At 45.0% G+C, this 13,871-nt stretch overlaps 1 protein-coding gene across 1 annotated transcript; it reads right to left on the bottom strand.

The window, feature by feature from the left end:
• Window positions 1-1,031: 1,031 nt before the first annotated feature.
• LOC119958584 (probable G-protein coupled receptor 139) lies at window positions 1,032-12,860 on the bottom strand. Its single transcript, XM_038787064.1, has 2 exons — window positions 12,665-12,860; window positions 1,032-1,942 (listed from the first exon to the last, which is right to left on the bottom strand). Exons 1-2 carry the CDS (start codon window positions 12,858-12,860, stop codon window positions 1,032-1,034), a joined length of 1,107 nt encoding a protein of 368 aa, XP_038642992.1.
• Window positions 12,861-13,871: the final 1,011 nt, after the last annotated feature.

Genomic DNA, 13,871 nt, shown 5'->3' with positions numbered 1-13,871 from the left:
TAAAGGGAGTTATCCAGGGATTCTGTTTTTGTTCACTCTGCAGTGATCCATGGGAAAAGGTGCCCATGCCATCAATCACTGACAGTTCATCTGGAAACATACGTGCGAAAGGTCAGTTACACTGTAGTGCAGTAGCGGGATTGAAGCGTTGTGACCTCATACGAGGGACGCTTGAATCCCAACAAAGGACGAGAACTAGTGTCAGAGCAACATTAACTGGATAAAAGTAGGACCATGTATGGAAATTCACAACCACCTGCATGGTCCTGGAGAAATATTGAAGTAGAAGCGTCTCCTCAGCAGTACCAAGATGCCGACAGGTACAAATGTGAGTCGATGAAGGTTTGGCATTTGTTAGAGTGACGGTGAGAACAACCTTCATTCAGATTATGTAGTGCGGTACAAAACAATCTGGAGAGATTGGAACGTGGAGTTTAGTGAAAGTTGGCTAACTGTTTCAGTGCGCAGGAGATGGAAACTATTCTGAAATCTGGTGATACAATTGCTGATTGGCTGGCCAGACTTTTTTCGTGGAGAGCAATAACGACGGAAGATTCGAACGAGAATAGTTAAAAAAAACATAAGGACAGGGAACTGTTGAAGTAACAGTTAGCATGGGGTTTTAGGTTCGAATCACGTCCATCCGTTCGACTGAAATTGTCCCCATGTGTCGACAATCCCGTATACCAGTCACTTGTCCTGCAAATCCAACATTCTCTAACCCACCATATCCAGTTGGACGACAGAGTTGGAGAACAGAGATCGGTTGAGGGACGAGGGAATCGAAACGACTCAGTAGGTAATCAGTTTTAATCGTTTTCTGAGCAGATGTCAGCAGCTGAGAAGCCAGCTGAGGGAGATGAAGGACTGCATCGGTACTTTCCCCTTGATTGCGAAAGAGGGGACATTGACTTCCCTCCTGATCCCTTCTGCAGTGCTCCCATTTTTGGCTGTTTTTTCACATCTGTTGTTCCTCTTACTATCGTCTGGATCATGGGCTGAAAAGACTGACAGAGCACTCCGGGATATTGTCAATTTCTTTGCTCGTTAATGAATTGAATGATCCGTGTGAAGGGAAACGTAACCGCACTCTTGATCTGTTTCCTGAACATAGACTGCGTCACCACATAAATGAAAATGTTTGAGCAGCAACTTAAGTTCTTCAACATCAGCGCGACGTCTCCAAGAATATAAGCAGAGACATTGTAACTTATGTCTCCAGTTCCTCTAAATCTGTACCATATGAAATCTATAATGATGTTCAGCCACAGGAGAATGAAGCTACCCGATATGGCGAAGAGTAAAATCACAGATTTCCTTCTACTTTCCATCTCGGGGTCCCTGTGTTGATGTCTCTTGCCCTGACCCGTCAATGCCTTCCGGACTCGACTGGCAACTAAAATGTGTCTGACTGTGAGAGCGTTGAGCATAATAATGGTACTAAATGGGAGCAGTGGGGTTAAAATAGTATCAAGCCAGTCAAATCCCAGCCATCCTGGTTCTGTATAAAAGCTTGACTTTGTGGAACAGGACCAAGGCACATTGTCAAATATCTTTCGGGGTTCATATACAAAGTAGAAGGGAATGTTTTTTGCACAGAATAGAATGCCAGTTATAGTTAGAACCATGGCTGCAGTTTTTCCCGTGCAATAATTTGTTTTCAGATTCCGGCAGCAAATAATGACAAATCTATCAAATGTGAAAGTTACAGTGAACCATACAGAACAGTCTAAAGCTGAACGAGCCAGGAAATAGATAGCACTACACACAGGAGTGATGTCAAGGAAACACACTGGACAGTAATAAAACCTCAGCTTCCTCAGTATCACTTCAGTGATAATGGCCATGAGATCCGCAGCAGCCATTGCCACCAGGTAGCGAGCGGTGCATATGGAGAGGCCGCACTTTCCCCGGGCGAGTATCACAATCGTCAATAAATTAACTGGAAAAAAGATAGGACCATAAAATCGAACGTTCAGAGAAAATGTTCAGAGAAAGAAAAGCTGTGGATTTTTGAATCTGAAAATTAATAAGAAAATGCTAGTCAATTTCATCAGATCTGAGAGCAAAGGTGGAGAAAGGCCAGAGCTAACATTGTAACACGGATTACTCTTTATCAAAATACATGTTAGCAGGGTAGTACGGTGGCGCAATGGTAGCAATGCAGTCTAACGGCGCGGAGGTCCCAAGTTCGATTGCGGCTCTCGGTCACTTTTCGTGTTGCGTTTGCACATTCTCACCGTCTTTGCGTTGGTTTTGCCACCAAAACCCAAAGATGTGAGAGGTAAATGGATTGAACATGCCAAATTGCCTTTTTATTGGGACAACATATTTGGATACACTAATAATACTTATTAGCTGTGCCTGAGCACTGAGGACAAACGAGGTAGTATAATAACAAAAAAACATTGATTTGAGATTATGTTGGAGCTTAAAATAATATTTTAAAAACTTAAAATCCCCTTCAATGCGTTAAATTACAGATATAACAGAAGAAGCACAAGGAACAAATAGCATAAATAACTGAGGAAGAAGTTCGGTATTTTCAATATTAAAAAAGTGTTGTATTGATTTAACTGAAATTCTAGTTGGTCGGGTTCTTCGATATGCGGAAAACGTTACCTGTGTGAAGGCAAGGTGATATTGAGCGACATGACAGGGCAGTCCGGATTTTATCACCAGACGGAATATGAATCATTACACCTTTTCCAGAGGATGCGCTTTGTGATCATCACATGAAATGAGAAATGTAGGCTGACAGCACACACAGCAGCACATACATCTGAGGAATCCATAGAGTCCCTACATAGTGTCCCATTCATAGAACATAGAATGATACAGCGCAGTACAGGCCCTTCGGCCCTCGATGTTGCACCGACATGGAAAAAATCAAAAGGCCATCTAACCTACACTATGCCCTTATCATCCATATGCTTATCCAATAAATTTTTTAATGCCCTCAATGTTGGCGTGTTCACTACTGTTGCAGGTAGGGCATTCCACGGCCTCACCACTCTTTGCGTAAAAAACCCACCTCTGACCTCTGTCCTATATCTATTACCCCTCAATTTAAGGCTATGTTCCCTCGTGCTAGCCACCATCCGCGGGAGAAGGCTCTCGCTGTCCACCCTATCTAACCCTCTGATCATTTTGTATGCCTCTATTAAGTCACCTCTTAACCTTCTTCTCTCTAACGAAAACAACCTCAAGTCCATCAGCCTTTCCTCATAAGATTTTCCCTCCATACCAGGCAACATCCTGGTAAATCTCCTCTGCACCCGTTCCAAAGCTTCCACGTCCTTCCTCTAATGAGGCGACCAGAACTGTACGCAATACTCCAAATGCGGCCGTACTAGAGTTTTGTACAACTGCAACATGACCTCATGGCTCCGGAACTCAATCCCTCTACCAATAAAGGCCAACACACCATAGGCCTTCTTCACAACCCTATCAACCTGGGTGGCAACTTTCAGGGATCTATGTACATGGACACCGAGATCCCTCTGCTCATCCACACTACCAAGAATTTTACCATTAGCCAAATATTCCGCATTTCTGTTATTCTTTCCAAAGTGAATCACCTCACACTTCTCCACATTAAACTCCATTTGCCACCTCTCAGCCCAGGTCTGCAGCTTATCTATGTCCCTCTGTAAACTGCAACATCCTTCCGCACTGTCTACAACTCCACCGACTTTAGTGTCGTCTGCAAATTTACTCACCCATCCTTCTGCGCCCTCCTCTAGGTCATTTATAAAAATGACAAACAGCAACGGCCCCAGAACAGATCCTTGTGGTACGCCACTCGTAACTGAACTCCATTCTGAACATTTCCCATCAACTACCACTCTCTGTCTTCTTTCAACTAGCCAATTTCTGATCCACATCTCAAAATCACCCTCAATCCCCAGCCTCTGTATTTTCTGCAATAGCCGACCGTGGGGAACCTTATCAAACGCTTTACTGAAATCCATATACACGACATCAACTGCTCTACCCTCGTCTACCTGTTCAGTCACCTTCTCAAAGAACTCGATAAGGTTTGTGAGGCATGACCTACCCTTCACAAAACCATGCTGACTGTCCCTAATCATATTATTCCTATCTAGATGATTATAAATCGTATCTTTTATAATCCTCTCCAAGACTTTACCCACCACAGACGTTAGGCTCACCGGCCTATAGTTACCGGGGTTATCTCTACTCCCCTTCTTGAACAAAGGGACCACATTTGCTATCCTCCAGTCCTCTGGCACTATTCGTGTAGCCAATGATGACCTAAAAATCAAAGCCAAAGGCTCAACAATCTCTTCGCTGGCTTCCCAGAGAATCCTAGGATAAATCCCATCCGGCCCCGGGGACTTATCTATTTTCACCTTGCCCAGAATTGCCAACACTTCTTCCCTACGCACCTCAATGCCATCTATTCTAATAGCCTGGGTCTCAGCATTCTCCTCCACAATATTATCTTTTTCTTGAGTGAATACTGACGAAAAGTATTCATTTAGTATCTCGCTTATCTCCTCAGCCTCCACACACAACTTCCCACCACTGTCCTTGACTGGCCCTACTCTTACCCTAGTCATTCTTTTATTCCTGACATACCTATAGAAAGCTTTTGGGTTTTCCTTGATTCTACCTGCCAACGACTTCTCATGTCCCCTCCTTGCTCGTCTCAGCTCTCTCTTTAGATCCTTCCTCGCTTCCTTGTAACTATCAAGCACCCCAACTGAAACTTCACGCCTCATCTTCACATAGGCCTCCTTCTTACTCTTAACAAGAGATTCCACTTCTTTGGTAAACCACGGTTCCCTCGCTCGACCCCTTCCTCCCTGCCTGACTGGTTCGTACTTATCAATGCAATAGCTTTTCCTTGAACAAGCTCCACATATCCAGTGTGCCCAACCCTTGCAGCCTACTTCTCCAACCAACACATCCTAAGTCATGTCTAATGGCATCATAATTGCCCTTCCCCCAGCTATAACTCTTGCCCTGCGGGGTATACTTATCCCTTTCCATCACTAACTTAAAGGTCACCGAATTGTGGTCACTGTTTCCAAAGTGCTCACCTACCTCCAGATCTAACACCTGGCCTGGTTCATTACCCAAAACCAAATCCAATGTGGCCTCGCCTCTTGTTGGCCTGTCAACATATTGTGTCAGGAAACCCTCCTGCACACATTGTACAAAGAATGACCCATCTAATGTACTCGAACTATATCTTTTCCAGTCAATATTTGGAAAGTTAAAGTCTCCCATAACAACTACCCTGTTACTTTCGCTCTTTTCCAGAATCATCTTCGCCATCCTTTCCTCTACATCCCTAGAACTATTAGGTGGCCTATAGAAAACTCCCAACAGGGTGACCACTCCTTTCCTGTTTCTAACCTCAGCCCATACTACCTCGGAAGAAGAGTCCCCATCTAGCATCCTTTCCGCCACCGTAATACTGTCCTTGACTAGCAGCGCCACACCTCCCCCTCTTTTGCCCCCTTCTCTGAGCTTACTAAAACACCTAAACCCCGGAACCTGCAACAACCATTCCTGTCCCTGCTCTATCCATGTCTCTGAAATGGCCACAACATCGAAGTCCCAGGTACCAACCCATGCTGCCAGTTCCCCTACCTTATTTCGTATACTCCTGGCATTGAAGTAGACACACTTCAAACCACCTGCCTGAACACTGGCACCCTCCTGCGAAGTCAAATCTGTGCTCCTGACCTCTATACTCTCAATCTCCCGTACCGCAAAACTACAATCCAGGTTCCCATGCTCCTGCTGAATTAGTTTAAACCCCCCCAAAGAGCACTAACAAATCTCCCCCCCCCAGGATATTGGTGCCCAGTAATTTTGTATTCCTCCCTTCCGTTGACAACATACCTACGGCAAAAGCCCTGAAACCCCACCAAACAAAAATATAATTTGACGGGAAGGGGAATTTAACATGGCCAATTCACCTTATCGGCATAACTTTCAACGGTGGGCGGAAACCGGAGTACCCGGGGTAAAGCCACGAAGACACGAGGAGAGCATGCAAACGCCAGACAAAGGTGGGAACGTCGGAATTCCAAGGATGGAAGCGAACCCGGGACCCTGGCTCTGTGAGGCAGCAGGGATAACCAATGTGCCACCGTGTTGCCCTTCGATGGGCGACATCTTTACCCTTTGTTTAGATGGAAAATCGCAGGAATGTGCGCTTGCTGTACGGTGTGATCGAACTCCCGAATCCTAACTAATGGATATTAGTAGTACTTTGGGAAAGGAAATCAACTCGCGTTATTGAGGGATAGGAAAATGAATGTAAAAATGCAAGAGAAGTGAGCAAAAAGAGTAGAGAAAGACAGAAAAGTAGAAAGCAACTTTTGAAGCTCGAGGAAAGAAAAGGAATTACAGAATAGGACCATAGTGCAATAATTGTATATATATATATAAACGTTAAACAACACAATCGAAAGAAATCTGAATGATAATATTTATCAATGCAGATCGGATCGACCAGGTATGATCCTCCGTCGTGGCGGTAGTGTTACCGAGGCGGGAAACTGTTTTTAAAATACATTTACGGGATGTGGGCATCTCTGCTTCGCCCAGCATTTATTGCCCATCCCTGATTGCCCATCAGAAGTAGGTGGTCAGTTGTCTTTCCGAACAGCTGCAGTCCTCGAGGTGTATTTCCACCCACTGTGCTGTTAGTGAAGGAGCTCCCAGGATGTTGCCCCAGCGATAGCGAAGGAACTGCCAAAATATTTACAAGTCAGGAGGCTGAGGCGCTTGGAGGGGAACCTCCAGATGGTGAGGTTACCAGGTATCTGCTGCACGTCTCCTTCTAGATGAGTTACCTTGGTGAGTTATGCCAATGCATCTTGTAGATAGTACACACGCCTGTCACTGTGCGTCGTGGCGGAGGCGTTGAACGTTTGTGGAAGGAGGAGCAATCAAGTGAGCAGCTTTCTGCTGAATGGTGTGGAATGTCTTTGAGTATTGTTGGAGCTGCACTCATCGAGCAAATAATGAGCATTCCACTGCACGCTGCAGATGATTTTCAGGATTTGAGGGGTCAGGACGTGAGTTACTCGCCGTAGGAGTCCTCGTCTTTGACATGCCCTGGTTGCGACAGTACTGATGCGGCTCCTCCAGATCAGATCAATAGTAACATACTGGATGTTAATTTTGGGGGATTCAGCGATGGTAATGCCACTAAATGTCAAGGGGCGATGGTTAGATCCTCTCTTGTAGGAGATGGTCATTGTCTGACACTTGTGTGGCGCGAATGTAACTTGGCACTTGTCAGCCTAAGCCTGGTATTGTCCAGGTCTTGCTGCATTTGGAAACAGGCTTCTTCATTATTTAAAGAGTTTTGAATGGTAGTGAACGTCGTTCAGTCATCCGCAATCATCCCCAATTTTGACTTCTGATGGAAGGCAGATCATTGATGCATCAGCTGAAAATTTATGTGCCGAGGACACACACACCCCCCTCCCCGAGGAACGCCTGCAGTTATGTCCGGGAGCTGTGATGATTGACCAACAACCATCGCAACCATCTTCCTTTGTGCCGGGTATGACTCCAACCAGCGGAGAGTTGCCCCCTGATTCCATTGAATTCAGTTTAGCTGGGCTCCTTGAAGCCACACTCGGTCAAATGTTACCTTGATGTCACACTTACCTCACCTCTGGCATTCAGCATTTTTGCCATGTTTGAACCAAGGCTGTAATGCGGTCGCGGTGTGACCCTGGCGGAACCCAACTGCGCGTCTGTGAGCAGGTCATTGCTGAGTTGTGCCAAATGATAGCAATGTAAACGACTCCTTCCATCACATTGCAGATGATGGAATGTCGACTGTTAGGGCGGTAATTGGCTGGCTTAGATTAGTCCTGTTTATTATGTATAGGACACACCTAGATTTGTTCCACATTGCCCGGTAGATGCCTTTGTTGTATCTGTTCCGGAACAACGTGGATAGGGTTGCGCCACGTTCTGGAGCGCATCTATTTTGCATATTTGCCAGCATATTGTCAGTACCTACAGCCTTTGCAGCATTCAGTGCCTTCAGCCGTTTCTTGATGTCACGTGGAGTGAATCGTATTGGCTGAACACTGACATCTGTGATGCTGGAGACGACTGGAGGGGACGGAGATGGACCATCCACTCGTCACTTCTGGCTAAAGATTGTTGCGAATGCCACAGCATCGTTCTTTGCACCATCATTGAGGATGGGGATATTTGTGGAGCCTCATCATCCAGTGATGTGTTTTATAGTCCATCAGCATTCCTGGCTGGATGTGGTAGGACTGCAGATCTTACATCTGATGCGCTGGCTGTGGAATCTCTTTGCTCCATTAGAACATAGAACATAGAACAGTACAGCACAGAACAGGCCCTTCGGCCCTCGATGTTGTGCCGTGCAATGATCACCCCACTCAAACCCACGTTTCCACCCTATACCCGTAACCCAACAATCCACCCATTAACCTTACACTACGGGCAATTTAGCATGGCCAATCCACCTAACCCGCACATCTTTGGACTGTGGGAGGAAACCGGAGCACCCGGAGGAAACCCACGCACACACGGGGAGGACGTGCAGACTCCACACAGACAGTGACCCAGCCGGCAATCGAACCTGGGACCCTGGAGCTGTGAAGCATTTATGCTAACCATTACTTGCTGCTTATGCTATTTGGCATACAAGCACTTGTGTTGCAGCTTCAAAAGTTTGACACCTCAGTTCTCAGTCTGCTAGTGTTGCTCCTAGCATTCCCTCCTGCACTCTTTATTGGACGATGGGTCATCCCCTGGCTCGGTGGTATTGGTGGACTGGGGGTTATGGCGGGCTATTGTGTTACAGATTGTGGTTGAATACAATTCTGCTGCTAGTGATGTCCCAGGAGCGTCATGGATGCCCATCCTTGAGTTGCTAGGTCTGATCCAAGTCTATCACAATTGGCACGGCGGTAGTACCAAGCAACACGCTAGAGGATATCATCAATGTGAGGACGGTACTTTGTCTCCACAAGGACTGTGCGGGTGTCACATCTACTGATATGTCATGGGTAGATCATCTCAAGCGGTCAGATTGGTGAGGACGATGTTTTTCCCTCTTGTTAGTTCCCTCGCCACCTATTGTATTCCCAGTCTAGCAGTTATGTCCTTTAGGACCCGACCAGTTCTGGTGGTACTGCCCAGCTACTCTTGATGATGGACATTGGCGTCCCCCACCCAGAGCATACGCCACCCTCAGTGCTTCCTCCAAGTGGTGTTTAACACGGAGGAGTACTGATTCATCATCTGATCGTGACCGGTACGTGGTAATCAGCAGGAGGTTACCTTGACCATGTTAAAACTGAAGCCTGAGACAGAGTAAATGTTGAGCACTCCCAGGGCAACACCATCCCGACTGTATATCACTGTGACGCCACCTTTTTCTGGGTTTGTCTTGCTGGTAAGACAGGACATATCCAGGAATGGTGATAAGAATTGGGACATTGTCTGTTCGGAATGTTTCTGTGAGTATGACTATCTCAGGTCGTTGCTTAACTTGTCTGTGAGACAGCTCTTCAAATTTTGGCACAAGTCACCCAGATGCGAGTAAAGAGGGCTTTGCAGGTTCGACAGGGTTGGGTCTTCCGTTGTCGTTTCCGGTGCCTGGTTCGATGCCTTCTGGTCCATCCGGTTTCATCCAGATGTTTTTACGACAATAAACGCTTATCATTGGACTTTGAATTCCAGACACTCTATTGAGTTTAATTTCCATCACCTGCAGTGATAGGATTCCGGTCCCCAGATCATTATCCTGGGTCTCTCGATTGTTATTCCAGTGACAATACCACCACGCCACCACCTCCCCTAATCCAGATCTGGTTAATATTTTTGATTGGCAAGGCATCAGAAAAAGGAAATGCCTTTGTTGATCAAGAATGAAATCGGCGAATATATGAGTTCAGAATATCTACATGTAAAGTATGTATGTTTGGAGCTGGGAAGCAACAAGTGGGAGGGGGCTGTTAAACTTCCCACGTACGTACTAATATCTGACGGAACGCCCTCTATTCACCGAAAAATCCCGAATTATGTGACCTCATCTACACGGACCAGCGCTGGGACTATTGTCCGAAATCAATTATATTCACAAGATGGAATTGGAAGGCGAAAGACAATTAAGAAATCCACAGAATATCTAACGTTACTGTAAAATCACTGCAGTCCCAATGTAGCACAATCTATTATTTATTCGAGTGAATAAAAATGTCATGTGAACATTTCAACAGTATATTAATGGCACTAAGGCTGAATGCCAGGAGCATTATTTTGACCAGAAAATAACTTACCCAAATATTCCTTAGAAATTAAGAGACTGGGTTCAGCGGTCCAGGAAATGATATTCACAAACTATTTAGAAATATTTTAATGCAGGAAATCATTGACATTCACTTCTCACAGAATGGAATGCAAATGCAAAGGACAAAGCCGATTGTGATAATACTAATAATATTTATTGTCGCAAGCGGGATTTACATTAACACACTAGTGAACAAACGGTGAAAATCCGCCAGTCGCCACAATTCGGCGCCTGTTCCGGTACACTGTGGGAGAATTCAGAATGTCCAATTCACCTTACAACACGTCTTTCGGGACGTGGGGGAGGCGCACCCAGAGGAAGCAACGCAGACATGGTGAGAACGTGCAGAATGAGAACAGACAGTGACGCACCGGGGAATCGAACCTGGAACCCTGAAGCTCTGAAACAACAGTGCTACCCATTCATTATGTAACATTCAATTTCATTTTGTAATTGCATGCTGTACCTGCATACATACTCTGCGTTTCATGAATAAACAGATTCATACTCTCACACTTACTGACATTAAACTCCATCTGCCAAATTTGGGCGCGTAATCTTAATCTGCCTGTAAAGTCTTGACCTCCCTTCATTCTCTGCTTTCTTACCTATTTTGATATCATCCGCAAGTTGTGCTGGGTTGCACTCTTTACCTGATTGCAGATCAGTTGTACAGATTGCAAATAATTGCGGTCTGATGATTGGCTCCTGTGGCACGCCGGTGGTTAATGAAATGCCACCAGTTTATTCACTATATTCACACTGCTCATTGTACCAATTTCCGCGGCATTAGCTGGAGTTTTTGGAAATGTATTATTACCCTACACCGTGAAGATAGAGGCAAAATATTGGTTCGGTGCCTTTTCTATCTGTCATCCACATCATTATGTCACCAGCATCGTCCTTTACTTTAGCTATTCGCTTCCTCTTCATATACTTGCAGAAGCTTTTTGCATTAGTTATTGATTATTTCTGCTAGTTTCCTTTTGTAGTTCATCTTCGCTCTTTTGCTTTCATTTTAGTCGTATTTTGCTGATCCTTAAATTTAGCTTAACGTCAACTCTTGCAGTGTGGTAAACCATAGGTATTTACACGTTTATGTCCTTGTTTAGCCATGGACCGTTTTCTTGCTCTCAGAAGTATAATTTAATTGAGAGGCATTTAATAATAATAATCATTCTGCGTGTCACAAGTTGCCTTACATTAACAGTGCATTGAAATTACAGTCAAAATATCCTGGTCGCCACATTCCGGCGCCTCTTCGGCTGCAGAGAGGGAGAGGGGCCTCACGGTCGCATGGTGGTTAGCATCAATGCTTCACAGCTCCAGGGTCCAAGGTTCGATTCCCGGCTGGGTCACTGTCTGTGTGGAGTCTGCACGTCCTCCCCGTGTGTGCGTGGGTTTCCTCCGGGTGCTCCGGTTTCCTCCCACAGTCCAAAGATGTGCGGGTTAGGTGGATTGGCCATGCTAAATTGCCCGTAGTGTAAGGTTAATGGGGGGATTGTTGGGTTACGGGTATACGGGTTACGTGGGTTTAAGTAGGGTGATCATTGCTCGGCACAACATCGAGGGCCGAAGGGCCTGTTCTGTGCTGTACTGTTCTATGTTCTAATTCAGAATATCCAAATTACCGAACACGTCTTCCGGGACTTTTGGGAGGAAACCGGAGCAACTGGAGTCTGCCCACGCAGGCACGGCGAGAACGTGCAGACTCCACACAGACAGTGACGAAAGCCGGGAATCCGAACCAGGGACCCAGGCGTGGTGAAGCAACAGTGCTACCTACTGTGCCATCGTGCCGCCGTGAGCATCCGTCAGTGTCCCTCAACTGTGCAACCCTCAGTTACCCTTATTACACTTTACCACCGACAGACGCTGGCAAGAATTCGTGTTAATCGATGTCATGCAACGATGCAGACGGTGACCCAATTTTACACTGACAGATTTTTCTACAAATACGTGCCAACTGGTGTCAGATATTTCACTTTGGTTATTGACCTGGAGTCTGAGCGATTTTTGTTTGTCGATCTCCCATCACATAGAGTCCCGTCACTGATGTTAACTTAAAACCATGGAATATTCTACTTAAGACGTTAAGCTAACAACGAAGATCGCCCACGAGATACAAACACATGTTTATCAGTTCAGAAAATGGAATGAATCCACAGGGATAATTCAAGACATTTAACCTAAGCAAATGGGATCGCGGACCACGTGTTTGATAGCATTGACACCAAACGAGTCTGTCATATTATTCCTCCGTGATTAATAACAGTAGCAGCCCACACACATATATACATGCCTTCAATATTTATAATCGCTTACCAGGAACGCCAAAGACTGCAAGGACCATGTAGAATAATTTCTTAATGACAGCAATCGGGCCATGCATTTTCTGTGTGATGTGATGTGTCCCTTTGTGATCCAGGAATCTGCCTGCATTAAACTCTGACACGCTGTATCCCAAATACTGCCCCTTATACTCTTTGGGAGGTCCCTTGAGATATTGAGATTGCAACATCTTTCTACTGTGTTTCACATTAAAAAACATATTACACGATCGACTTGTGTCATAGATTGTGTTGATTTCGGGGATGGACTTACCACGTCAGATAGTTGTGCAATGCTGAGCACATCATTTCAAATACAAGTTGAAGATGTATTCCCTCAGCAATTGTACGTTCCAACCAAACACCATCAGTGCCACCTATGTATCTCATATTGTTTTAGCGGTATTCTGTCTCGATTGTGACAATTGAGACGTTACATTCCAATTGACGGAATGTTTTTGTTCGGACTGATTTACTGCATTCTGGGATGGAGCTCCCTTCTCTAACTTTAAACATTTTAAGTAGTCTAACAACCATGTTAAAGTCCAACAGGTTTGTTTAGAATCACCAGTTTTCGGAGCAATGTTCCTTCCTCAGGTGAATTTCGACATTCTGTTACTGGATTTAAAGCTGCTAGGTTTTGACTATTCGCAACATAGTTCAACTCGTATTACATCTTCATCTATTTCAAATACCACAATGAAATGAAAAAATGAAAATCGCTTATTGTCACGAGTAGGCTTCAAATGAAGTTACTGTGTAAAGCCCCTAGTCGCCATATTCCGGCGCCTGTTCGGGGAGGCTGTTACGTGAACGCGACAGCATATTCTAATAGAAACATTTAACTTTTAAACCACTAGTACACAACAAAAAAATAAAAACACTATAACACTTCAAACAGGTTGAAAATAGTCAACACACACAGCCCCAAGAACATTGAGATGTGTAACAACTGTCACGGAAACGCCAAAAAATGCATTCTCTATGCTTGAGACACAGCAACAAATGCAGGTATATGTTCTTTAGTTACTATAAGTAATGGAGCATCTGATTGACTATTGCTCTCCATGTAATGCAATACAAACTATGCAACTGACACGGAAACACAAAACAATGCCCACTTTCAATTCGATATGGCCCTCCAACAGAATGACACACATCAACTGAGACGACCAACTCTTCCAGAAGTTGCTGCCAGTATA

This window comes from Scyliorhinus canicula, chromosome 30 (assembly GCF_902713615.1).
Source record: "Scyliorhinus canicula chromosome 30, sScyCan1.1, whole genome shotgun sequence".
NCBI classification, from domain to species: Eukaryota; Metazoa; Chordata; class Chondrichthyes; order Carcharhiniformes; family Scyliorhinidae; genus Scyliorhinus; species Scyliorhinus canicula.
This window is presented reverse-complemented; position numbering and strand designations above follow the sequence as displayed.